The sequence below is a fragment of the Chiloscyllium punctatum genome, chromosome 9 (genome assembly GCF_047496795.1).
Source record: "Chiloscyllium punctatum isolate Juve2018m chromosome 9, sChiPun1.3, whole genome shotgun sequence".
Classification (NCBI taxonomy): domain Eukaryota; kingdom Metazoa; phylum Chordata; class Chondrichthyes; order Orectolobiformes; family Hemiscylliidae; genus Chiloscyllium; species Chiloscyllium punctatum.
The window spans coordinates 121212041-121238162 of NC_092747.1; the positions used below are offsets into that span (position 1 = coordinate 121212041).

At 40.1% G+C, this 26122-nt stretch overlaps 1 protein-coding gene across 1 annotated transcript in view; it reads left to right on the top strand.

Annotated features, from left to right (window-relative positions):
- The window catches only part of LOC140481646 (NALCN channel auxiliary factor 1-like), a 533617-nt gene extending 513736 nt beyond the window's left edge, over window positions 1–19881 (top strand). The window contains exons 3-4 of the mRNA XM_072578163.1: window positions 8215–8386; window positions 14156–19881. Of these exons, the coding sequence (XP_072434264.1) occupies window positions 8215–8386; window positions 14156–14374 (391 nt within the window). The 3' untranslated portion in view covers window positions 14375–19881. The remainder of the gene's footprint in view (window positions 1–8214; window positions 8387–14155) is intronic.
- Window positions 19882–26122: the final 6241 nt, after the last annotated feature.

Genomic DNA, 26122 nt, shown 5'->3' on the forward strand with positions numbered 1-26122 from the left:
AGGTGATGAGGAGTCTCCAACTAAGACAAGGCAAAGGTTGCCTCCTCAAGATCCAACCAAACAGGGAAATACAAGCCATGCCAATACAGTTAACTCCCAACTTGCCCCTGAAATGCCCAGTTAATTATATGGGACCCACAAGGCCTACAGCAGCCTGCATTTGCACCAGTTGAGGTCAATTAATGACCATTAATCGCTGGCTCCCTTCCCACTAATTCCCCTAATCTTCAGTCTGGCACGAGGAGTTCAAGAACAGTGGCATAGAATAAAGAGTTAACTTTATTTTTAATAATAGCGACTGAGCATGTACATCAGATCACATGAGGACTTGAGTCTTTTGAGTGTCCTTTGTTATAATGCATACATTCAATATAGCCTGTGAATGCTTATTCCCCCGAGTGTGGAGTACATCTTACTCTGGGATGGGAGCCAGAAATACAACCTTACTCAGACCTTGGCCGGTAAGTAAAGGAGTGAGTACTTCCATCAATGAGCTTCCTTCAACATTGAGCAGCCGACCTAAAAGATTTGCCTTTTCTGAATGAAGTCAGCTCTCCCCAGTTACATATTCCTATTTGCGTTGTTCTTTGTCCTTTTTCAACAGTATCCTAAATCTTAGTATATAATTATTGCCATGTCTTAAATGCTCCCCAATTGACATGTCCTGTACTCGACCTGCCTAGTTCACAAGACCCAGGTCTAGTTTGGACTCCTTTCTTATTTGCCTTTACATGGTCCTAAAAGATTTGCCTTTGTCCCTGGCCTTTCCACAAATATCCTCATCCCCATCTCTCCCACTTCAAGCCATTTTGCCTCCATCCTCTTGGCCTCATCTCCTCTCCCAGGCTGAGACCCCAACACTTCCCTTGACCAGGACTCCCCTGACTTCGGTTCTGGGAATAGCTTGTAATCCCAGGCCTGCAAGGGAAATCTGCAAGGAAATTACATATAGTTCCAGAGACATACAGTGGCTATAATGGGGGATCATTAATTATCCAAATATAACCTGTGATAGTTGTAGTGTAAGGGACAGAAAGAGGAAATGCTTCCTTGATTGTGTTCAGAAGAATTTTTTTAAAGCAAGCCATGTCCAGTCCAATAAGAAAGGAGTCCAAACTAGACCTGGGTCTTGTGAACTAGGCAGGTCGAGTACAGGACATGTCAATCGGGGAGCATTTAAGACATGGCAATAATTATATACTAAGATTTAGGATACTGTTGAAAAAGGACAAAGAACAACGCAAATAGGAATATGTAACTGGGGAGAGCTGACTTCATTCAGAAAAGCTCAGAGCTGGGCTCCATAGAGTTGGACCAAGGCTCGCTAGGAAAAGCTGTCACTGGACAATGGTCTACCTTCAAAGAAGAGATAGTCCAAGCACAGTTGAGGGAAGGGAAGGTGGGGCAATGAACTCTCCAGGCAAAAGCAGACAGAATTCAAATTACAGAAAAATAAAGTGTGTTTATGACAAGTTTCAGGTGGAAACTACATTTGAGGCTGAACACAGGAAGTTCAGAAGGAAGGCAAGAAAGCCAATAAGAAAAGCAAAGAAGGAGTAGGAAAAAAGTCCAGCAGCAAACTTAAAAGGGAATTCAAAGTCTTCGATAGGCATTTAAACCGTAATATAATGGTAAGGGAAAGGGTAGAGTTGATTATAGAACAAACAAGAGGTTTACAGGTGGAGACAGAGAGCATGGCTCAGGTATTAAATGTCTTTGCCTGGGCAGCATCTCCCTCTTTAGCAAAGAGGATGTGGAGATGCTGGTGCTGGACTGGGGTGGACAAAGTCAAAAATCACACGACACCAAGTTATAGTCCAACAGGTTTATTTGAAACCATAAGCTTTTGGAAGGCAGGCAGCTAGTGAGAGAGGATACATCGGAGGATACAGAGGAGGAAACTTTGTCACCAGAAGAGTTAAAAATTAATAAAGAAGAGGCACTGGAAGGTTGTCAATACTTAAAACTGATAAAGTGCCAGGACTGGATGAGATAAATCCAAGAATATTGGAGGATATGAGACGGAAATTGTAGAGCCACTGGCAATATCCTTCCACTGTTCTCTCGATTCAGGACTGGTGCCAGATGAGAACTACAAAAATAACACCATTGTTTGAAAAAAAACTCGTGAAGAAAAACTCAGCAATTTTTGCCCAATCAATTGGCCTGAACCTCTTTGAAATAATAATCCAGGATAGTCATATGAAAAATGTGGGTTAATTCAGATCCCCAATACAGATTTCTCAAAGGCAATCATGTTTAACTAACGTACTTGATTTTTGAAGAGGTAACAGGGAAATGATCATTAGAATGCTGTTCATGTACTGTCTTCATGGACTTACAAAAGCAAATTGATGCAGTGACACCAAACAGACTGGTAAGAACAGTTATAGCTCATAGAATTTACAGGACAGTACAATATGGCTACATAGTTGGCTGAGGGATTGGAAATAAAGAGTAAAAGACAATGGATATTTTAAGCTGGAGGAAGGTTTGTAATGGGACCCCTACTTTTCCTGATATGCATTAATTTCAATCTTAGTGTGTCGAGACAATGTCCAAGTTTGCAGATGGTAAAAAAACTTGGAAACATTGTAAACCGTGAAACAGTGGAAAACCATAAAGGGGCTTTGACAAGTTGGTGACGTGGGCAGATGAAGTTAATGCAGAGAATGGTGACATGACAGAATTTGGTTAGAAAACAATGGAGATGTAGGAGTGTGTACAGGAGCAAAGAGACCTGGATGAACACGTGCATAAATACTAAAGGTGGCAGGACAGGTAGATCAAGCAGTTATTAAAATATACAGAACTATAGGCTTTCTTCATAGGGCCATAGAGCAAGGAATTTAAGTTAAACTTGTAAAAAGTATGAGTTAGATCTCAGCTGGCCTGCTGTGTACACCACACTTTAGGAACAATCTAAGCACCTTGGAGAGATTGCAAGTCTATGAGAATGTTTTCAGAGATAATAAACTTCAGTATGAAGACAAATTGGAGAAGTTAGGAATGTGTTCCTAAAGAGAAGAAGGTGAAGAGTAGCTTTGATAGAAGTTTTCAATATCATAAGGGGATTGAACAAAGTAGATAGGTAGAAACTATTCCAACTCATAAAACGATCAAGAATGAGAGGGCACAGGGATAGGTCATTTGCAAAAGAATGTGATGTGAGAAAAAAAACATTTTCTCAGCAGGTGGTCAGGGTCTGGAATGCACTGCCTGAATGTATGTAGGAGGCTACTCATCTGAGACATTCAAAAGGGCTTTCAATGATTATTTAAAGAGTGACAGTGTTGAGGATTATGGGAAATGGCAGGAGAATGGTGCTCTTTCAAACAGCTGGTGCAGACACAGTGGGTTGAAAGGCCATTCCTGTACACCGCACCTTCTGGCAATGCTACAACGTGCCAACTACCAATCAGGTTGGCTGGTGGTTCTCTGAAGGAGGCTATCTTGCTGAGTGAGGGCTAGTGACATGTCACCTCCAGCCAATCATTGTTATGTTGGCATGCAAACAGCTGCAGGAAAATTCCTTTTGGTGGTGATGCATTTGCCAGCAATCCTTTGAGTGAATGGGAAGTGAAACTCCAGCATTCTAAAGTCGTGGTCCTTAAATTAGTTTCAGTTTAAGGAAAAAATAATTGACTCTCATGCAGGGCCAGTGCTCTGGGAATAACCTCCCTTCTTCAAGAAGGCACTGTGCAATATTTGGCATCCATCAGAGAGGAGATGGAGTCTTAGTTTAAAATCTCATCTGAAAGATGTCACGACCAAAAGCGCATCAATTTCTCAATACACTGCTGGAATGTAAATCTTGATCTTTGCCATTAGCAACTTTTTGCAACTCTGAAGTAAAATTACTACAAGGCTGAGCCACAATTAACACGCACCCACATTTATTTCATATTCACAGTGTTAGAAATGGTGTGGGTAGATGGTAGTTTTGTGGAACTCTAAGTTTGAAAGTAAGATGCAGTGTTTTCTCCAAATTGGACAATCACATTGCTGTTTTGTTTTTGCGTATTCATAACCAACAGTATACATGTCATTGTTAAGTTTCCAAATGAATAGTCTTGACATGACAGTCCATATTGCTCCATTAACTTAGCATCTTAATGTCTTTAATAGCAGCTTAATTTGAACTGATTTCTCAGCAGTTGTATTGTTAGGCAGAGAGTTCAGTATCTGTCTTGTTACATTTAGCTTTATTTTGGAGTGTGATGGGGCATATGGAGGATATATGCCACCATCTAATGGTGAATAAATGTATTGCATCTTATTTTAGCACAGAAAGATGACTTAATTTTGGGCTCAAAGACATTCCTACAAAATCTAACAGGAAATGGTCTTCAGCCTGACCTTATATTCACCATATTACATGAAAAACACTGCATCTCAGATGATTGCCTGAACTATTATTAATATTTGATGCAGACAAAGGAAAAGTGAAATGGAACTCATTTCACATTTGCTGGACACAGCCCTAGATTCATAAATTGTAGGCTTTTCTGTTGCCCTCACTGGTCATTCTTTCAGGTTAGAGCAGGCTGTTCTGACTTTGGCATTCTAGTTGACCGTCTATTGGGCTAACAACCCCATCACATCATCACACCCTTGTTCAATGGGTGTAAGCAACACTGATAAAGCTAACATTTGTTACTCTTCTTAATTACCTTTGAAGATATAGTGGCGAGCTGGCTTCATTATCATGCAGTCCATGTGCTTAGGTACATCCTCAGAAGGAGATTTTAATGATGTATGTTGCATTGATGTTCAAGAAGCTAGAGATTTGGGAATTGGAAGTTGTTGTCGACTGACCTTTGCTGGGTGTTACAGTGCATTATGTAGCTTTTGTGGGGATTGTTAGCACAGTGGTGATGTTACTGGGCTAGAAATCCAATACCCAGCGTGAATGGTTCCAGAGAGGTTAACACAGCAGCTTGAATTTAAATTTAATTTATGAGGAAATGGAACCGAAAAAGCTAGCTATCAGCAATTGTTCATAGAATTGTTGTAAAAATCCCTCTGGTTCACAGATATCTTTTATGAGAGCAAATCTACTGTTTTAACTCAGTCCAGCCTAAGAATAACTCCAGATCAACACTAATGTTCATCCCTGAAACAATAATGTTGGTCCCTTAAATGGTCCCTGAAATAGTCTAACAGGTTACTGAAGTTATTGAGTCAAAATGCTACAAAAGAGTTGAATAAGGATAAAGCCAGATGGAGCAGCCAGCGTCATAAAGGCATTGGAAATGACAAATGCACGTTCTGCCGAGACAACCCCACAATATCCTCGTCACTAACATCTGGAAAAGTCTGGCAAAAGTGAGGACTGCAGATGCTGGAAATCAGAGTTTAGATTAGTGTTGCTGGAAAAGCAGAGCAGGTCAGGCAGCATCCGAAGAGCAGGAAATTCGACGTTTCAGGCAAAAGCCCTTCTCTGGAAAAGTCCATCTACAGATTAGACAAACTTGACAAAGTCGTGTGCACCAAAATACACCTTACAGTCCTTGTCACAAACCCATCCATCGTCATGACCAGCTGATGTTTCATGCATCAGTTCAAAAATGGAGAAGCAAACCTTCCAAGTAAACTCATTACTGTTGTCTGTCCCCACTCAGCTGATAAACCAGTCCGCAACACAACTTGGAAGAAGCATCGAGAGTAAGAGCAGCACAAAGTGTACAACTGGGGTGGGCAGGTGGCTTCAATGTCTGTCACTGTCACAATGATGCCACTGCTAATTGAGTCAGATTTACTTGACTGGGCTTACAGTTGCTGGTGAGAGAAATGACAAAGAGAATAACCTACTGGATTCTGCCCTCACCGGCTAACCACATTGCTGTGTTAAGTTAAAAATCACACAACACCAGGTTATAGTCCAACAGGTTTATTTGGAAGTACTGGCTTTCAAATCATTGCTCCTTCGTCAGGTGGTTGCCCCACATTGTTGTGGGTCTGGAGTCACATGTAGGCCAGTCTAGCGATAATATCACTTAGTCATCACTTTCATCCACCTGCCAATACCCAAGTTTGTACAAAATTTAGAAAAATCCAGTGTTCCCCCTTTTCTTCTGCTCTCAATCATCCACAAGGTAATAGTTGGTCTTGCAACAGTACTATGAAGCAAACCTTACAGAGTTACAGTCTATTCATCAATGATTAGTCTGAACTCTGCCATGGACCTTTGACTCCAATTCTCATTACTAAATTGATCAAAACATTCAAAAATCGAGCAAAGAGCTGAATTTCAGAGGTGAGATGAAAGTGTAGGAGCAAGTTTCTGAAAACAGCAAATGCTGGTTATCACAACAGGTCAGACAGCATCCATGGAGAGAGACCACGCTCACAGTTCGAGTTGAGATGACTTTTCCTCAGCCATTTGCTTCAGGGTTTCACCAAAAGTGTTTGGGGGACTTTTAATCTCAGAAAAACAAGTGAGTTTGGATTAGATGGGATGCAAAAATTGTAAAACCTTCAAGTGAGATCTATCTCCCACATATCTACTTCCATGTTTTACCTGGGGGGCTGAATTCTCTGGATTTTGGAAATTTGACAAATAATATGTTTTGATAGGTGTCAGCATGGGAAAGTGAGGTGATTTTGTAAGAGTGCTTGCAGGATCTTTTCCCCCTACTTACTTCTCATGCTGGATCAATTGCAGGCAATACTTCAGGATTGTAGACTCCTGAAGACTAGGATTTCTGCCCTCACCAGCCGCTGCCAGGGATGTCGCAAAACACAGCCATGGTTATAACTACCCCAACAGTAAACTCCTAATCTGTTGTTGAATGGAAGCCTCCGACAGCATTCCCCACCCAATCCAGAGCTATTCCACTCTATCAAGTAGGCTTCCTTGTAATCACACATGTGGTGAAGTGAACACTCTGCAGTGAGGAAGCTAATTCAGTCTTGCTGGCGTTTTAGACTCTCCTTCCCATGCAGGATAAACCCACTCCAGTTAAGATTGGGGCAAATGTCTGTTTAAAATATGAAAAAGAATAATACCTGAATGGTGCCTTGGTTAATTCATCAAAAGAATATTTGAGGTCTATAGAAAGAAGGTCCTAGGTTATGCTCCATCAATGAACTGGAGCAGCAAAAGTTCCTTCAGCAGCCAGTAGCGAGAAGGGGGCAATTCAGCGACATTCTCGAAGTCACAATCAAGTGTCTTCTGTTGATCATAAACATGTACAGGATATCACTTAAAGATCACATCAGGCTCTGATATGATGTTGCCTGTGATGGAATAGTTTACTAACAACACTCACTGTTATGGTTCATAAACCAATAATGGCTCACATGGATGACATACTCAAGGTTCTATCAGATTTAGGGCAACTATACTCTAATAAGGGATCAACACCTTCAGAGGTCAAACAGAGTGAATGGTAACTGAGAAAATGGATGATACAATAATGAACAAATAATGAGAAGACATTGAGCTTCACACAAGTAATAATGATTTGGAGATGCTGGTGTTGGACTGGGGTGTACAAAGTTAAAAAACCTGGTGTTGTGCGATTTTTAACTTAACACAAATAATAAGCTATGTTGATGAAATGGGGTGCTTTACAGTGAAGTGGAGTGGACAGAGGTAAATTGTAACATTTCTGTACTGTTTAAACACGTGCGCTCATTGTTCTCTTTCTTCAACTTAATTTGCTATTGGGACATAAGATGAATTTGAAATTCATTTCATTTTATAACAAATGCAGGGAAATTGTTTGAAAAGTCATTCAAAGATTATTCACAAACAGCTCCTATCGATAATGAGAACCCCAGCAGTGCTACACTTATAGTGTGAGACAGACCTGAAAATACTCTCAAAACACAGTTATTATCCTGCCAACACTTACCTCACAGTGTAATTTGGATATTAAACAGGTCAGAATTAAACGATGTAAAACTCTGTCCTCCCAGAAGTCTCAATCTGCTTTTCTCTCATACCAGACTGGGTTCAGCTCATTATTTTAAGGCTTGCACTGACAGTTTAACAGCAATACCTGTGCAAAGTAAGCTCAATCACACAAGTGCTGCGGTTGCAATGTCAGTATCAGCAAATCTTGACATACATGGAAACTTTAACCTGATTTATTTAGCATTTAAAGCCACTTTACTGTCATATGTAACCTGTTTTACCCCTTCAAATTTACTTCAATTATTGAACTCAAATCCCACACATACTCACTCCATGTATTTTCTTTATAGGCTGTCTACAAAGCCTGGCTCTGTTCCCAGTATTTCGAGGCCACACAGTTTCACTGTAGTTCCAGAATTCCTTGCAAGCAATACTGTTTGGAGGTCCAGACCAGATGTCCATTTGTTTTACCAGACAATGAGGATCTTGTCTATGGTGGACTGCCAAGTTTCCTTTGTACAGGTGAGCTTTTGTACGTGAAACATTACATCTAATGGTGAAATATTTCAGTGAGTTTTTCTTTGATGCTTGTCACCCTATTACAACTAGAAAAGAATATTCTCCATTTATTTGTCATTTATATAAATGAATTGGATGTGAACATAGGAGGTATAGTTAGTAAGTTTGCAGTTGACGCCAAAATTGGAGATACAGTGGACAGCGAAGAAGGTTACCTCGGGATCTTGATCAGATGGGCCAATGGGCTGAGGAGTGGCAGATGAAGTTTAATTTAGAGAAACGTGAGGTGCTGTATTTTGGAAAAGCAAATCAGAGCAGGACTTATACATTTAGTGGAAAGGTCCTGGCGAGTGTTGCTGAACAAAGAGACCTTGGAGTCAGGTTTATAGTTCCTTAAAACAAGAGTTGAGGTAGAAAGGGATAGTGAAGAAGGTGTTTGATATGTTTTCCTTTATTGGTCAGAGTATTGAGTACAGGAATTGGGAGGTCATGACGCGACTGTACAAGGCATTGATTAGGCCACTTTTGGAATATTGCATGCAATTGTGGTCTCCTTCCCATCAGAAGGATGTAGTGAAGTTTGAAAGGGTTCAGAAAAGATTTACAAGGATGTTGCAAGGGTTGGAGGATTTGAGCTACAGGGAGATGCTGAATAGGCTGAGGCTGTTTTCACTGGAGCATTGGAGGCTGACAGGTGACCTTATAGAGGTTTATAAAATCATGAGGGGCATGGATAGGGTAAACAGGTAAGATCTTTCCCCTGGGGTGGGGAGTCCAGAACTAGAGGGTATAGGTTTAGGGTGAGCAGGGAAAGATATAAAAGAGACCTAAGGGGTAACTTTTTCACACAGAGGATGGTGCGTGTATGGAATGAGCTGCCAGAGGAAGTGGTGGAGGCTGGTACAATTACAGTATTTAAAAGGCATCTGGATGGGTAGATGATTAGAAATCATTTAGAGAGATATGGGCCAAGTGCTGGCAAATGAGACGAAATGAGGTTAGGATACTACTAAGACTTTATAAAGCTCTGGTTAGGCCCCATTTGGAGTACTGTGTCCAGTTTTGGTCCCCACACCTCAGGAAGGACATACTGGCACTGGAACGTGTCCAGCGGAGATTCACACGGATGATCCCTGGAATGACAGGTCTAGCATATGAGGAACGGCTGAGGATACTGGGATTGTATTCGTTGGAGTTTAGAAGATTAAGGGGAGATCTAATAGAGACGTACAAAATAATACATGGCTTTGAAAAGGTGGATGCTAGAAAATTGTTTCTGTTAGGCGAGGAGACTAGGACCCGTGGACACAGCCTTAGAATTAGAGGGGGTCATTTCAGAACGGAAATGCGGAGACATTTCTTCAGCCAGAGAGTGGTGGGCCTGTGGAATTCATTGCCACGGAGTGCAGTGGAAGCCGGGACGCTAAATGTCTTCAAGGCCGAGATTGATAGGTTCTTGTTGTCGAGAGGAATTAAGGGCTACGGGGAGAATGCTGGCAAGTGGAGCTGAAATGCGCATCAGCCATGATTGAATGGCGGAGTGGACTCGATGGGCCGAATGGCCTTACTTCCACTCCTATGTCTTATGGTCTTATGGATATCTGATTGGCATGGACGAGTTGGGACCAAAGGGTTTGTTTCCATGCTATACATCTCTATTTCTCTATGACTGTTTAATATTGGCTGTGCAAAATGTCTGATCAAATTCATACCTTTTTATCAATAGTTTGCTGAAATGAATTCTAAACAGTCCAATAATTATGTCATTGGCAGAGGAACACCATTAGTTGCTCAGGTTTTAGATGCTGTGCCAAACTGTGGTAGGACAATTGAATGAAATGAGGAGAATGGTGTTAAGTGTATGACTTGTCCTTCAACTTGTTTTTTTTAGTTGACTGTTAAAGAGGGTTGGATACATTTGGCAAATATTCTATTACTTCTGACCTCAACTGTCTTGCTCTACAAGCTGACAAGGCCTCTCACAAATAAGCACCTCTTGGAGTGTAAGGCCACTTTGGGTTTGTGTCTGCTTAGGCTCAGAAGATAAAGTTAAAGGGGAAAAAGATTGGTATATCAAGGGATATAAACATATAATGGTGATGTCCACTGCTTAATTTAATGAAGTATCAGTATTTTGACTGATTGAATTGAATTGCGACAACGAATGGAATAAATCATTATTCTATCCTCTTCACCATTAATTGGCAATGAGTCAAAAACAAATTTGTTGATTTTTGTTGGCTGATTCAAAAACAACAGCACAGTGTGAAGCCAGGAGTCAAGAAAACTGAATTTGACACAAAGCAAGCTATAAATCTCATGATGTATCATTATCCTGGCTGCTGTTTAAATCAACGAATCTAACTGATTGATGCAATGTTTAATTTTCACAAGGATTTGCTCAATGTTTTCCTTCTCTGTGTCTCTATTCTCCCTTTATTGTTTCAGTTCCTGTATCTGACATTTCCTCCAAGGTATAGGTTTAGCATTCTTACAACTCCTTGCTCAAATCCTTTCAGGCTGTTGCCAAGTCTGCTCTCAGCAACATAAATATGACTATGATTACTCTTCGTCTCTGGCCTCTGTTGTGCTTGTGACAAAGTCACCCAGTTGGACCTCACAGGATATGAGTTCTCTGATTGGGGCTGTTAATCTGGTCCAATCAGGGAGCCCTGGCTGACAGATATAAACAGGAGTGTCAGTGGTTCTGTTCACTCTGACAGCAGGCTCTAAGGGAGCTGGATCGGTTTCAAAGACACTCCACATGTAAATAAAAGGGGACTTGGTGATGAGATGCCAGGCTCTCTGGAGTTATTTCAACCTCACTGACCTTTCTAAAGATTTCCCTCCACCTCCTGGTTATGGCACTGGGTCTGTCTTCCCAAAAGGCTACCAGCCTATCAGTGGGATTCCAAATATGGTGATCACATCCTGATTTTAAATTCATATTTCCAGGTTTCCCAACTGCTAACTTGCAGCCATTCCTTACCCTAGCTCCACGCTATCTGCACTTGCCCCTAAACATCAGATAAATGCTTTTACCAGATAACCAAAACCAAATTCCTCACTTGTGCCTCATTCAAAGACAGTTGTTGATGGCTATTTATCAGAGCGGAGAAGACAGATAATGTATCACACACATCATGCAATCTGTTAAGTCTTGAGTTAGTGAAATTAAATGTGGTAATTAAGGATTTAGCTGTATAAAAAAATGGCTTGTTTGCAAACAGCTTACTGATTGAGTTGTGAAACAGTTGGAATTAAGTCAATTGTTTTCTGGAAGATGGATAGTTCCACAAATGGTAGATGTTAACACAATTGCCAATCAAGAACATGAGGATAGGGCTGACCTTGGTTCAAATTCTCTTCTCCAGGAGGCAAAGATGACTGGGTTATTGATTCAAAGTTGGGTTAGATTGAATTCCTGGACAAACAAGGGGGTCAAGAGTTATGGGCAGGGTGGGCTTGGGAAAATGGAATTTGTGGTGAAATAGATTTCATGTAAATTATGCTGATGAAACTGATCAGATGGACTCTGACATCAATAAGAGAGAAAATACCCATCAATAATGAGCATGTGGTGAGCGGTCTTCAACATAAAACTACAGAACAACATTTAAGAACTTACTGTGTACAGATGTTAAATAAAGAAATGTGACAGTACATGAGAAATTGAAGACCATGAGTGAGAAGGAGCAAGCAGCCCCCAGAACGGTGTATTCATGGTCACTCTGGACCGGTATCTCAATGTGCAGAAAGCAGTATTGGCTTAAAGGACAACATCAAACAGAGTTGTGTCACCCTTACTGAGGCAGTTTGCCATAAGTGGGCGGCATAGTGACTCAGTGGTTAGCACTGCCGCATCACAGCGCCAGGGACCCGGGTTTGATTCTACCATCGGGTGACTGCCTGTGTGGAGTTTGCATATTCTCCCCGTGTCTGTGTGAGTTTCCTCTGGGTGATCCAGTTTCCTCCCACAATCCAAATGTGTGCAGGCTAGGTGAATTGCTCATACCGTCCAGGGATGTGTAAGTTAGCTGGATTAGCCACGGGAAATGAAGAATTGTAGGGATAAGGAAGGGTATTTAGGCCTGGGTGGCATATTCCTCAGAGGATCAAGTGGACTGAATGGCCTGCTTCCACATTGTAGGGCTTCTATAATTCAAGCCAATATTTCCAGAGTCATGTTTACAGTATACAATATACCCAATTTATCAGACTTTCAGACCAAGGTTGACAGAAAGTGGGAATAGGGTTCTGGAGTGAATAATAATAATTATTTATTATAAGTAAATTAGATTCCCTACAGTGTGGAAATAGGCCCTTTGGCCCAGCAGGTCCACACCGACCCTCTGAAGACTAACCCACTTTCCCTCTGCCTAATGCACCTAATTGACAATTTACCTGACCTGCACATCTTTGGACTATGGGAGGAAACCGGAGCAACCCATGCAGACACAGGGAGAATGTGCAAACTCCACACAGACAATCACCCAAGATTGGAATCGAACCCAGGACTCTGGTGCTGTGAGGCAACAGTGCTAACCACTGAGCCACTGTGCCACTACATAGATATAAACCACTGGCATGTAAGACTACTAATTGAAGTTTTAATCCTCTTATATAATTCCCTTTACATGCACAGAAAAACAAATAGGGAATATAAATTATTGGTGGAGGCAGAAAAAGTGGAAAGTGAGCTCTGTGCTCTGTGCTTCCTGGTTCTGATGTTGAGATGACACTTATTTGGTTACCCAGACCCCTGGTGTTCAGTTGCCTGATTCTAAATACTTCCACTGGATTACAAGAGAAACAGAGTGAAGGGTTCACTTGTAAAATATCTCTGATTTATCAATTCAAAAGTTACGTCTCATAACAACTTCTGCAGGAAAGGTAATGGCTCAAACTGAATTTTTTTTACTGCAGAGAACTGGCAGCTTCTGCTGGGCAGAACAACTGCAAACACCTATGTGCCTCTTTTTGACTCTTTCTGTGATTTGTTTCCAGTTCCAATTTCCTCAGTTAGTTAGCTGAGAACCAGTCAGCTTCTCTTGTAAAATCCTTCTTGGCTCCTGATCATCTGCATTCTGTGGGAACCCCACACCAACAGAGTTCAGAATAGGGATCAAATTCCTTGTTGGGTAATTATGCAGACATCCTGGTAAATCACCATATGTAGAAACAATTTTTTCTTATCATGGCGCACACTTTATGAAAACACAAAAATGAAAAGGACACTGTCCTTGTAGTAGAAAGCACAACTAGATCCACTATTATTGTTCAGAATGGTGGAGAAGGCTCAAGGGGCTGAGTGGCCTCCTCCTAACTCATATGTTCCTCTCCTTGTTCCGTCTAATCTTTCCTGCTGTTACAGGGAACCTCGGAGGTCCATGTACAGCAGCAACTTCTAGAAGTGGATATCAATACATCCTCAATCTGATCAGCATCACAGATCATCTTAGTGGGAACATGGGACATAATTTAAGAATATCTCTCCATGCACCAGTTAAACTGTCTTTGACTGCCAGTGCAAACAGTACTACGTAACAAACATGTAATTATTTATTTGCCTTTTCTCTTCTGCCTGGCATTACCTTTGAAATGCGTATGTTGAGAACTTCGAAAAAATACTAAGTTCATGTGATATTTGTACATCTAAACTGTGTGAATACAAAAGGTTAATCTAAAAATGTGTGAAATAGTCTTATGTGTTATTACAAGAAAGTGTATGAATATTTGCATGTTTAATTGTTTGATTTCTTTATCACACAGAGCTGCCCAACAGTCACCCAACCACTCCTGAACAAGAGTGTTGTGATGTCAGGTGGGAGTTGCATAGTTCAGTTTCAAATAAACAATCCAAAGGGACAAGAGAAACAACCAATCCACCGCTGTGTCACAGGTCCTCACTTGCCTCATCTGTGGCGTCAAGACTGTGTAATAGTAGACTCAAGTTATGTGTCCTGGTACTCATCCTGTTGCATACTGTAGTGACAGTCTCTGCAACACAGACTAGTACTGGATTGGACTTTGGAGGGCTTGCAACTTGGGAAGATAACTCAACCAGTGATGAGTAAGACTTATGCCGTTGTTTGATTTGCACACTACAGGCTTACTATTCAAGGATGACGGTCACATCTGATCAGAACTGGTTGTACTAGCTTCCAAATCACAGCTTACCAGGTCATCTAGGTTATGAAACAACATAAGTTGGGAGCCAGCCTCAAATCAACAAAGATACAACTTTTACTGATTGAAAGACTTTGCAAGACAAGACTGATTTCTCATGCTATTTTATACACTGTGTTTTAATGTTTAGACTTTTGCTTTTTGCACTAGTTGCTGCAGAACTTTTGTTTCCTGGAACAGTTTCTCAACACTAAATAAGTTGTTACATTGTCTGTACTTTCTGTATTTTTAGTCAGAGTGTACCCCCACCCATTCCTTTTTCTTTTCAGCTGTTACATCCTGTGGGTTTGCAGTAAGGCAAAAAAAACTGCATCATGGTAGAGCTGAATGTTAACTGTCCTTTCTCTCCATGGAAAAGTTTATTGTTCCCAGTTTATTGTTACCATTTTATATGAGGAAGGGACGTGGTTGGCTGCAGCCAATATTAAGAACAAAAAGCATACAAGCATGTACTGAGGCCCCATGCTACGCACAACTGTTGCACAAACAAACTGAATGAACAAAGGTAAGCCGAGGGACATTTGGCCTCCTCCTAAATCCATCAGGCAGAAGGACACAGCTGCCGTGAGAAGATGATTTTGGACATTTAACAGCTTCTTGAATTTTCAGAGAATATTTAAATCTTTAACCCAAATCCCCAATCCAGATATATCCAATTTACTTTCCTTGACCAGTTGAGAATTTTGACCTTACTGCACAAATCAAACTTAATTTAATTGGATTTTGTTTACGTTTATATGATAGACAATTCTCTCAATCGAAGGCAAATTGACCATTCTAGACCTTCTGGGAATCATTTTGTTACAACTGAAGATGGAATGCTGAGGACCTCAATAGACATCCTAATCAAGACAAGAAGGTTAAATGACATTTTGAACAATTAAACTTTTTTAAAAAGCCAGTACCTTTTCATTCTGAGTTGAGTACACAAATTTAGTCACTATAGGCAGTTAACCTCAGAAGCCAAAAAGTTATCCTATGCATACATCAGTCTCATTTTGACAAACTTGTTTCACTTTGCAAAATATCAAATGAAGAATACAAAGTATTATTTTGTATCATTCTTTAGAAATTCAATTATCAATTAAAATAAAAGTTAATTAACTAATATTTATGTTTTCTATAATCTTATGACCAGCTAAACAGGTGTTTATGTTCAAAAGCTCGAGAATTTTCCATGCAGTTCTTTAACCTCACTTCCGTTGAGGCACCACTTATAAAGTAATGGTTGACCTTGGTTACAAAGATGTTCAGTTGTTTTCCAGTCCACTAGGTAACTGCTGTGTAAAGAAGAGGAGTGATACAACACAAGTCATTATGGATTGAGATTGACACTGTGCATACACTGTGGAATGGAAGTAGATTTCAGTATTTCTGGAGTGATTAAACTTCTTGTGCTGACACCAAATTCAAAATGTATCTCGCTTGCCTCAAGCACACAGATTTTAGGCTTGAATATTTAAATTGAGCAACTTTAAATTTTGTATTCAAATACTAGCCAGTTTCTTTTCTCTGGTTAGGGTGGGGGTGTCCATGTCTTACTTGAGTTGTCTGTAATTTGACTCTTTTCACAAATAAATGTTACAATTTTGTGTTATCCTGATCAAGAAAATTGACTTACAGGTTTCAGTCCAATTATCATTTAATTCAATTTTTAGATCCTAATTCTGATTCATTAGAAATAACTTAAATTATCACTGATTAATGTCGAGACTGAACATCTTTAGGGCACAATAAAAGACAGTAGCTTTATTATCCCTTTATCTTCGTTCCTTGCTGTTATGTAGACATGGTGACTCAAGGCAGGGATGTTTTTCCGATCTTCCCATTCACGATTTCAAATGGATGAAAAGTCATAGATAAATGAGTGTTAAGTTACATAAACACTTGCAATACAAACAGATGAAATGAAACTATTGTTAAGTCAGTACTCTTCCGGTTCTTGATGGTTAACTAAAATGCTAATTTTCCATGTGTTCTGATTTCTTACTATAGATACCAGTGATGATGGATGTCTTGATCTCTTTGTTTCCTATCCATGCTTTTTCTCTAAAACAACGTTGCTTACACATAATGTTCCCCCAGAGTTGGCACTGAACAGTGGCATTAAACATTGCACATGGAAAACAGTGCACAGCCATTTGCAATTGACGTTAAGCACCCAGTGCACATGAGCAGAACAAGGAAAGCAAATACATCCAATGATAAAATATTATTCCAGAGCTATCTCCTAAACTAAACTAAATCTCAGGACTAAGTATCATTGACCCACTCAATCCAAGTGGATACTGGACATTTGATGTGACTAAACAGAAGTTCAGATACATTAATCATAATACTGAGAGATTCTTTTCATGTCAACTAATTTTAAACAACTGCAAATTACCCCAATAGGAATTTTTTATTGATTTTTCTCGTAGATTGCTTTATTGGAAATGAATTTGTAGAATGTGCAATAACGGTGAAATCATTAATGATTTTAACAGAGAAAGTCACTAAATATCATTCCTATTGAGGATGCCCTTTTTTTTTATAAAGTAATTTGTCTTGTATCCAGCAGCACTGGCTCCGTCAGAATTTCAGGAATATTAACTGATGTTGGTTAGTCAATGAAGTCCAAGATAGTTAAGGAAGTGACATTTCTTTTTCATTAGCAAGTATAAATTGAATTGTAAATTGGCAACAAACATCGCTTCCCTCCAATGCCTTAGATTAGTCATGAAGATCAAAATCAGTCGGGATTGCGTATGTCTCAGAACAGAACAATGTTCAGCACCAGCGCAATTTTCTTTCCCTGAGCCACTCACCCACCAAAGATAATGACAGATCTTTCCTTCTTGGAATTTCTTCATTGCCTTGTGAGGCTGTGCTTGGCCCCAGATGGGAAATATAATCAAGAATGTGGAGTAAATGGAAATAAATCCATTTGTTGGTCTTTCCACAACTTTGGTTTAATCAGTCAATAACAGATCAGTAAAAAAGAATATGCTCAGAGAATTCCAGTGATAACAGAACCTGTTCAATTTCAACAGAGAGAAAATAAGGCACTATCAATGAACAGTATACAATCCTTCAGACATAAGGTCCCTTTGGGCCCCAAGCAGTTCATGTTTAATGCTGAATGGGTAAAGATGCAAACCAACCCAATACAACCTGAGATGCAAGTTGTTACTAATAAACAAAGCTTCCTTGTTTGTAACATCATACCATCTTCTTAAATAGGCTTGTAAGACAGTTCACAACTACTTGTAATCTATATATGACATTACCAGGCAAGGGTGTGAGTTATTGTTGTGATGTGACACCTTCCGAAGTCAATTCGTATAAGTACACAAGAAAGATAATGTCAATTTAAAATGAAGTAAACTAACACAATGGCACTATATGATCTGCAACAATATGGAAACATTGTACACAATTTCACTCAATTATTTTTATTAAATGACTGTGAACATCCATGAGAACTATCAATAAAAAGCACTAAATTATAGTGGGTGAAGGACCAAAACTAAACAATAGACATGGTCTGTTCCTATTCCCAATCTTTTTTAATGAATGGAAAGGACTTTGCAAAACTTGCAATTACAAATTTATTTGTTATTTAAAAGGAAGAAGAAGCTGATTGAAAAGTAACGAAGCACGCTTGGTAATCAAATAAAAAGAAACTTCAAAAGATAGATTGACAACTACTCAATCTGTGCAACAAATATGTATTTTTTACATGGTCTGTGATATTCACAGTCTATGATGGAGTTTTCAATTCCTTGTCATTTCCTCTCAGAGATGATCCCATCTGTTTGCAGCAATGGACATTGATTTATTCTGTAGTGTTTGCAAATTTTTGCTATAAAGAAAGCCTTTAACCAGTTTGTTACCTTGTTTTCATCAGCTATTGCACTGTGCTAAATATATTGGGGCTGTTTGTCTTTTATTCTCCCTTTTGTGTCAATCACTTGATCTATTTGTGATAATGTACTTTGACAAAGAACACAATCAAGGGCTATTTTCCAAAATATGAACAACCACATTTCATGAATATTGCCTCTCTTGCCATGTCACATGAGGGACAAATTAGACATCTTGTTTACACTCAATCAATTAAGGATGATTCAGTTCCACCAGAAACTGTTTCCAATTCTCGATAAAAAGAAGGCAGAGATTTAAAATAATTGGAAAAATAACCAAAGGGGAGAAGAGCAGGCATTTTTTAAGTAGCCAGTAGTATGATCTGCAATGCACTGACTGAAAAAGTACATGCAAATTCAACAACAACTTTGTAAAAGGAATTGGTTATATACTGGCAAAATAAAGGGAAAGGGCAGGGGTGTGTCTTACTGGAGAGGTTTTTCCAATAGATGGCACAAACACACAGTACTGAAAGGACTCTTTCTGTGCTATACAATTGTATCATATAACCTACTCCTTTAAAGTTGCCCAGCATTTGATCAGACCAGGGCAGGATTGTCATTCATGGTCATGGTTCATTTGATTTCCTTGAAACCTATTTTTCTTTGCATGAAGTTAAATTATCTACATGTGAAAATGTTAAATCCACTAGAAATGTTGCAGATAAGTACAATGTTTGCAAAAAACAAATGTAGATATATATTTATTTCAAGTTAGAACAAAACACATAAACAATAACATAAATGTTGCATTGAAAATTTGTACCCTAAATATGCAGACAGGTCACTTGTCCTTAGAATTTATTAGAATAGTGTTCTATTCGATTTCTTGTCCTAAGAATGATGTAAGCTAGAACAAAATCTTTTACAGAGTCTGTGACAACTATCAATAAAAAAATCAAGTTTATTCTGTATGGTGTAAACAAAATGGTGACATCCTTTATAAAGCAAGGAATGTACTCCTCAGCTAACACTGAAAATAAATAATGAGACATCATCAAGGCATGTTGTGGTAAGAGCTCAGAGATAGAGAGTCCTTTTTTTAGGGTTTTATATCAGACTGAATGAACCTCTGATCAAATCAAGAGATTACCAAATGCAGTCTCTGTTGTTATTTTTGTAAATGTCATTACTGGACCTTGTTGGACGCAAAGCAGAATGATCACTGTCCTGGTAATTTGTTTTTCTGGGTTTGGGGAACATTCTGTAAACTTGTCGAAAGCTGGTGTTTTGTGTGTACCAAAATTAAGTTGAAATTTCAAGAGGTTATGAATGAAAACTATTAGATAAGAAAATATGACAAGGGGGCAGGAAAACACAATATTGTTTTTTTTAAGCTATTCGATAAAGATGAAATAAGATTTTGTATATTTTAAAAGGAATTGCCTTCCTGCCCCATAACAATGCAGCAAAGGTTTTGCATTTTGTTCTGACTAATACAGTAATAAACAGTTTTCACAAAATCATGTATTCTTTAGTAATGTTTGAATGTGACTTTATTCTAATGTTAAATGTTGATAGAACCCATGATCACTCATCATTAAAAGGTAACTGCTAAGGGCTGTAGTTTGAGTTGTACCAATCCCGAATTGTAATATGACCTGTTATTATAATGGTACAGGCTGCAGTATAAGGTTGATGTAGGATTTGCAAATCTGCAGAACACATTGTTTTTAATGTGTAAATAACAAACAGCTTGTGGTGAGGAAATGTGTTACGAAAGCAAAACACAAATAGTGTCACTCACCAATAATCCCACACCCTCTGGAGAAGCTCTCTATCATCTCTCCTCTGACCTGGGTTAGTCCGCTGTTTTGGGTCTTGCCTTAGCGTCAAGGTCCATTCATTTGTATTTCCCATATCATCCTTATGCTTCCCAAAGTCCCCTTCCCCATCACTAGACATATCCTCACCCTAACGAGCTTCCAGGAAATTCAACCTTTGAATTTGTAAATGAGGGTTGAAATCTGAAAGGGGTTGAAATTGCTGACATTGCAATGAAAACCTTCTTTTTGCCCCTGTATCACAAATACAAGTTCAAATTTGGGCCATTCCAGACTTTGTTCAAGTCACAGAATCAACAAACCTTAACATTAATGCACTGTTGTAAGAACACTGGATTGTCAGAGCTACTGCCTATTGGATGAGAGACTAAACAAAGGCCTTTTCTGACTCTTTAGGTGGTGCTATTGGCAGGGAAGTGAGGTCTTCAAATGTTGTAACTGACATTTATCCATTAGCAACAAACAAATTTAACCAAACATGAAACTCAGTACTTCTCATAGAAGCGTGTTGTACACATTTTGTCAAATGTGTTTATGATGAGATTTCAAAATAATTTGAAATGTGAAGCATTTTCAGATATTTGAGAAATGAATAATTCTGTGTTAATAACACTGTCTGTCTCTGCCTCTCACTTTTCCTTCCTTTTCTACTCAATTTTGTTTCTCCATTTTTTTTCTTAAAATATCTGTAGTATGTTATGGAGTACATGCCTATTTTTTTCAGAAAATCAAATAATTTTGGAATGTTGAGATTTAGTTAATTAACTGACAACCACTAAGATGTCATTTTCTGCATTTCAGAAAAATCAAGCCAAATCAAAACTGTCCTCTGAGAGTGATTTCAGATGAACTACCACCTTTTTTGTTCCTGTGTATCATAATTTAAATATATCTCCTGCAATCATAACCACTTATATTTTTATGTCCAAAATAAATCCTTTAAACAGTCCGTCAATTCCTTAATATGTTTTAGAGTCATAGAGTCATGGAGATGTTCAGCACAGAAACAGACCCTTCAGTCCAACTCATCCATGCCAACCAGATGTCCCAAATTAATCTAGTCCCATTTGCCAGCAGTCAGCCAAATTGCTCTAAACCCTTCCCATTCATGTACCCATGCAGATGTCTTTTAAATATTGTAATTGTATTGGCCTCCAGCACATCCCCTGGTAGCTTGTTCCATACATGCATACTCTCTGCATGAAAATTTTGCCCTTTAAGTCCCTTTTGAATCTTTCCCCCCTCACCTTAAACTTATGCCCTCTACTTTTGGACTCCCCTATCCGGGGGAAAAGTCCTCGGCTATTATTAATTCATAAACATGTTAAAAGGAGGGGATTACTTGAGAAAATAAAGTGTACATAACTGGCAAAGGCAACATTATTATACAGTATTATCTCCCAGAAACTTCTGGGAATGTTGTGAGTCACATTGTAACAGTGCACAATATTACTAATGTGCTAAAAAAAAAGGCAGGTTCCAGCAAAGGAAAAGGAAGCTACGAATTCAGGTTCACCACAAATCACTGAACACTTTGCTCCCAGGCTACTGTTAACATCACAAATTATTTTCAAAATGACATCTCACAAGTTATGAGATTTTACACTATGAGTACAAATTATTTTTCGCCAACTGGTTAATGACAGAATCTATTCTGTGGATGTGACAGTCCACTTTGGAATTAAACAGGAGAACAATTAAACTATGTAATCTCACAATTTTGAAAAATCAGATCTGTGTGTTCCTCCTCCTAGTTTACGAGCAGAGATTGAAGCATGAGGACCCAGTTCAGAAAGAATTTCAGTGTTGGTCTGAGGCAATGGAAGGGATTCTATGGCACTGCTTCACGTCAATGGACTGGTACATATTCAAGAAATCAGCGACCAATCTAAATGAGTATTCCAATACTGTTACAGATTTCATTATTAAGTATGTAGAAGACTGCAGGTCAAATAATTTAATCCGAATATTCCCCAACTGGAAACCATGGATGAACTGGGAGATCCACTTCCTACTGAAGTCCTGGTCTGAGGTGTTCAAGTCAGGTAACACTGACCTCTACAGGAAATCCAAGTACAACCTTCACAAAGCCATTCAAGATGTCAAGAGGCAATACCAAGCTATGTTAGAGACCCAGACTAACCACATGGATGCCCATTGTTTGTGGCACAGTGACATCACATAATGGACTACAAAACAGAATCGCAGGCAAAAGTACATCCTTCCCCATCAAGCTGAAAATATTCTATAGTCACTTTGAACAGGAGGTCAGTGATACCATGTCACCTATCCCAACAGCCTTGGATGTGCCTGTGCACATGGTTACCATCGCAGACATCAGATCGTCCCTCTTGAGAGTGAACCAACAGAAAGTGACTGGCCCAGATGGCAAAGCATTCAGACCCTGTGTGGAGCAGCGGGTGGGAGTTCAGACCCTGTGTGGAGCAGAGGGTGGGAGTTCAGACCCTGTGTGGAGCAGCGGGTGGGAGTTCAGACCCTGTGTGGAGCAGCGGGTGGGAGTTCAGACCCTGTGTGGAGCAGCGGGTGGGAGTTCAGACCCTGTGTGGAGCAGCGGGTGGGAGTTCAGACCCTGTGTGGAGCAGCGGGTGGGAGTTCAGACCCTGTGTGGAGCAGCAGGTGGGAGTTCAGACCCTGTGTGGAGCAGCGGGTGGGAGTTCAGACCCTGTGTGGAGCAGCGGGTGGGAGTTCAGACCCTGTGTGGAGCAGCGGGTGGGAGTTCAGACCCTGTGTGGAGCAGCGGGTGGGAGTTCAGACCCTGTGTGGAGCAGCAGGTGGGAGTTCAGACCCTGTGTGGAGCAGCGGGTGGGAGTTCAGACCCTGTGTGGAGCAGCAGGTGGGAGTTCAGACCCTGTGTGGAGCAGCGGGTGAGAGTATTCACTGACATCATTAACCTCTCCTTATTTTGATCTGAAGTCCCCACCTGCTTCAAGAAGACCATTATCATCCCAGTGCCAAAGAAAAATCATGCAGCATGCCTCAATGACTACTACCTGATGGCTCTGATCCCCATAATTATGAAGTGCTTCGAGAGGTTAATAATGGCTCACATCAGCTCCAGTCCCACAGCCTGCCATGTTCCCTTGCAATTGACCAACCAGTAGATGCCATCTTCCTGGCACTACATTCATCCCTCGATCATCTAGACGACAAGGATGCCTACATCAGGTTCATACCTATTGAGTACAGCTCAGCCTTCAACACCATCTTTCCAAACAAACTCATCTCTAAATTCCAATTCTGCTTCCCATTCGGTAACTGGATTCGCAACTTCCTGATCCACATGCTGCTATCAGTAAAAGTAGGCGACAACACCTCCTCCACAATAATCATTAATGCTGGTGTCCAGCAAGGCTGTGTACTCAGCCCCCACTATACTCCTTACTCACTCATGACTGTGTGGCCGAATTCTGTCCCAACTCCATTTACAAGTTTGCTGATGACACCATTGTTCTAAGTCGGATCACAAACAATGATGAAACAGAGTACAGGTAAGAGATTAAGTGCTTCGCGGCGTGGTGTGAAGACAACAATCTCTCCATTAACAGCAGCAAAATGAAGAAGCTGATCATCAACTTCAGGAAGTAAAGTGAATAGCCCATCCCTGACTGCATCAATGGTGCCGGGGTGGAGATGGTTGACAGCATCAATTTCTTGGGACAGATGATCACCAACAATCTCTACTGGTCCATCCACATCAAAGCAATGGTCAAGAAAGCACACCTCTACCTCCTCAGCAGGCTAAGGAAATTCGGCATGTCCTCAAAGACTTGCACCAGGTTTTACAAATTCACCATAGAAAGCATCCTATCTGGATGCATCACAGCATGGTATCTCAACTGATTTTCCCAAAACCACAAGAAACTATTTAGAGTCATGAACACAGCTCAGTCCATCATGCAAACCAGCCTTCCATCTATTAACTTCATTTATATGTCCAACTACCTTGGGAAAGCAACTAACATATTCAAATTCCCCTCCCATACTGGTTATACTCTCTTCCACCCTTTTCCATCAGGTAAAAGATATAAAAGCTTGAATACATTTATAAATAGATTCAATGAAACAACACTTTTCACTGTATCTTGGGACATGTGACAACAACAAATCAAATCAAATCAAAACAATAATAAATTGTTCCTCAAAGTTTTAAAACTTTTTAATTTTTTTTTAAATGTCTTTCTTGCATTTCCCTGTTAGTCCTTTCTTTCTTTTCATTCACTTTCCTTTCCTTTCTGTAGCTGAGTTCTGCCTTTTGAGCCAGGAATTCTGATGCTGACTGCTTCTGAAATAGGGAGCAGAGCTGAAACCAACATGATGGTACAGGATAGTCAGGGGAAGTCAAACCACAACCCCTCTGGCAGCAGCCAGTTTGTGTGTTCTGAGATTTAAATGTTCAGCAACACATCCAGACATTTTGACAGCTGCTGAAGGTAGTCATGAGGTAAGCATGGCAGTTGCTTCAGGAAGTAGGATGCCAGTTGGGGATAATACAAGGTAAAGAGTAATAAATAGCGTGCTTGGTCTGCCAGGTGCCAGACATAGTGTGGGGAAGGAGTTAGTGTGTCCGGTTAATGGGTGCTGATGGCATCAGGACCACTGATGGCGGGTTAAAGCTGGTGGGCATTGGGGAAATGTTTGGCCAGTAGCAAGGGATAGATATCGGATCCCATTCATTTTGGAATCATGTTGAGTTGTGTGCGGGAGTTGGTGCCTGCTGTAAACTGGGGGAGTAGGGGGAGGTGAGGAGATGGTGGAGGGGAGCATGGAATAGTTTTCAGGTTCTGGGGCATGTAAGGGTTTGGGGGAATTGTAGTTGGGGAACAGATGTCGTTGGGGGGACATCATTGGGGGTGAATGTAGTTGGGGGAGGAGGTGTAGATGGGGGCATGGTGTAGATGAGGGAGACGTGTAGTTAGAGGGCAGGGGAGATGTGTAGTGAATTATGGGGTCAACTTAACATTTATCTTGGAGTTAGACAAAGTTTTGTTTTATCATCTGAATTTTCTGGGCAACTATTTCAGCAGCAGAACTGATTGAATTATCTACATTTCATAGAATCATAGAACCCCTTGAATGTGGAAGCAGGTCATTCGGCCCATCAAGTTCACACCAACCCTCCAAAGAGCGCTCTCAATAACTCTGCACTTCTGCACAATCCACCTAACTCGCACACGATGGGCAATTTAGCATGGTCAATCCATATCTTTGGACTGGGCATTTTATGGATTCTATCAGAAGGTTCCAGATGCCAAGGAATTGCATAATTGGAATAATGATAGGAGACATTAGTTCAAATGCTATAGAATCTATGTTAACTTAGTAAATACATCTGAAATGAATAATAGCTAGTATCAGGTTAGAGCTCTCCTCTCCTCACACACAGGCCCTGCATCACCTCCCTGATGCGATAGTGTCCACAGCAGGTTGGGGGATTTGTCAGCAATGTTAGCTTCTGCTAGTCTGAAGGCTCGAACCATAATCAAAGCTGAGAATGACAGTCGCTTTGACATTCACTGGTGGCAACATCCCCATTGTGCTGTGAGACAGTTGGTTCTTTTGAAGGAGATAGTCCAATTCAGCAATCGCCTGCTTGTGAATTGTAATAACTGTTACATTAATATCTAGAGTGCCTTGTTCGTGGTGTCAGATTGTGTTACATCACATGGAACTGAGTGAAGATGCTTCTGATGGAGACTTGCAAAACCATATTGCTATCATTAAGTAAATAGTTAATAAATCGTCATTAGTTTGCACTAGAATGGGTTTCAGTCCTCATCTGTCAAAATCATCCAAGACTTGGATGTAATCTTAATTCTTGGCAACAGCAGATTATCAGCATT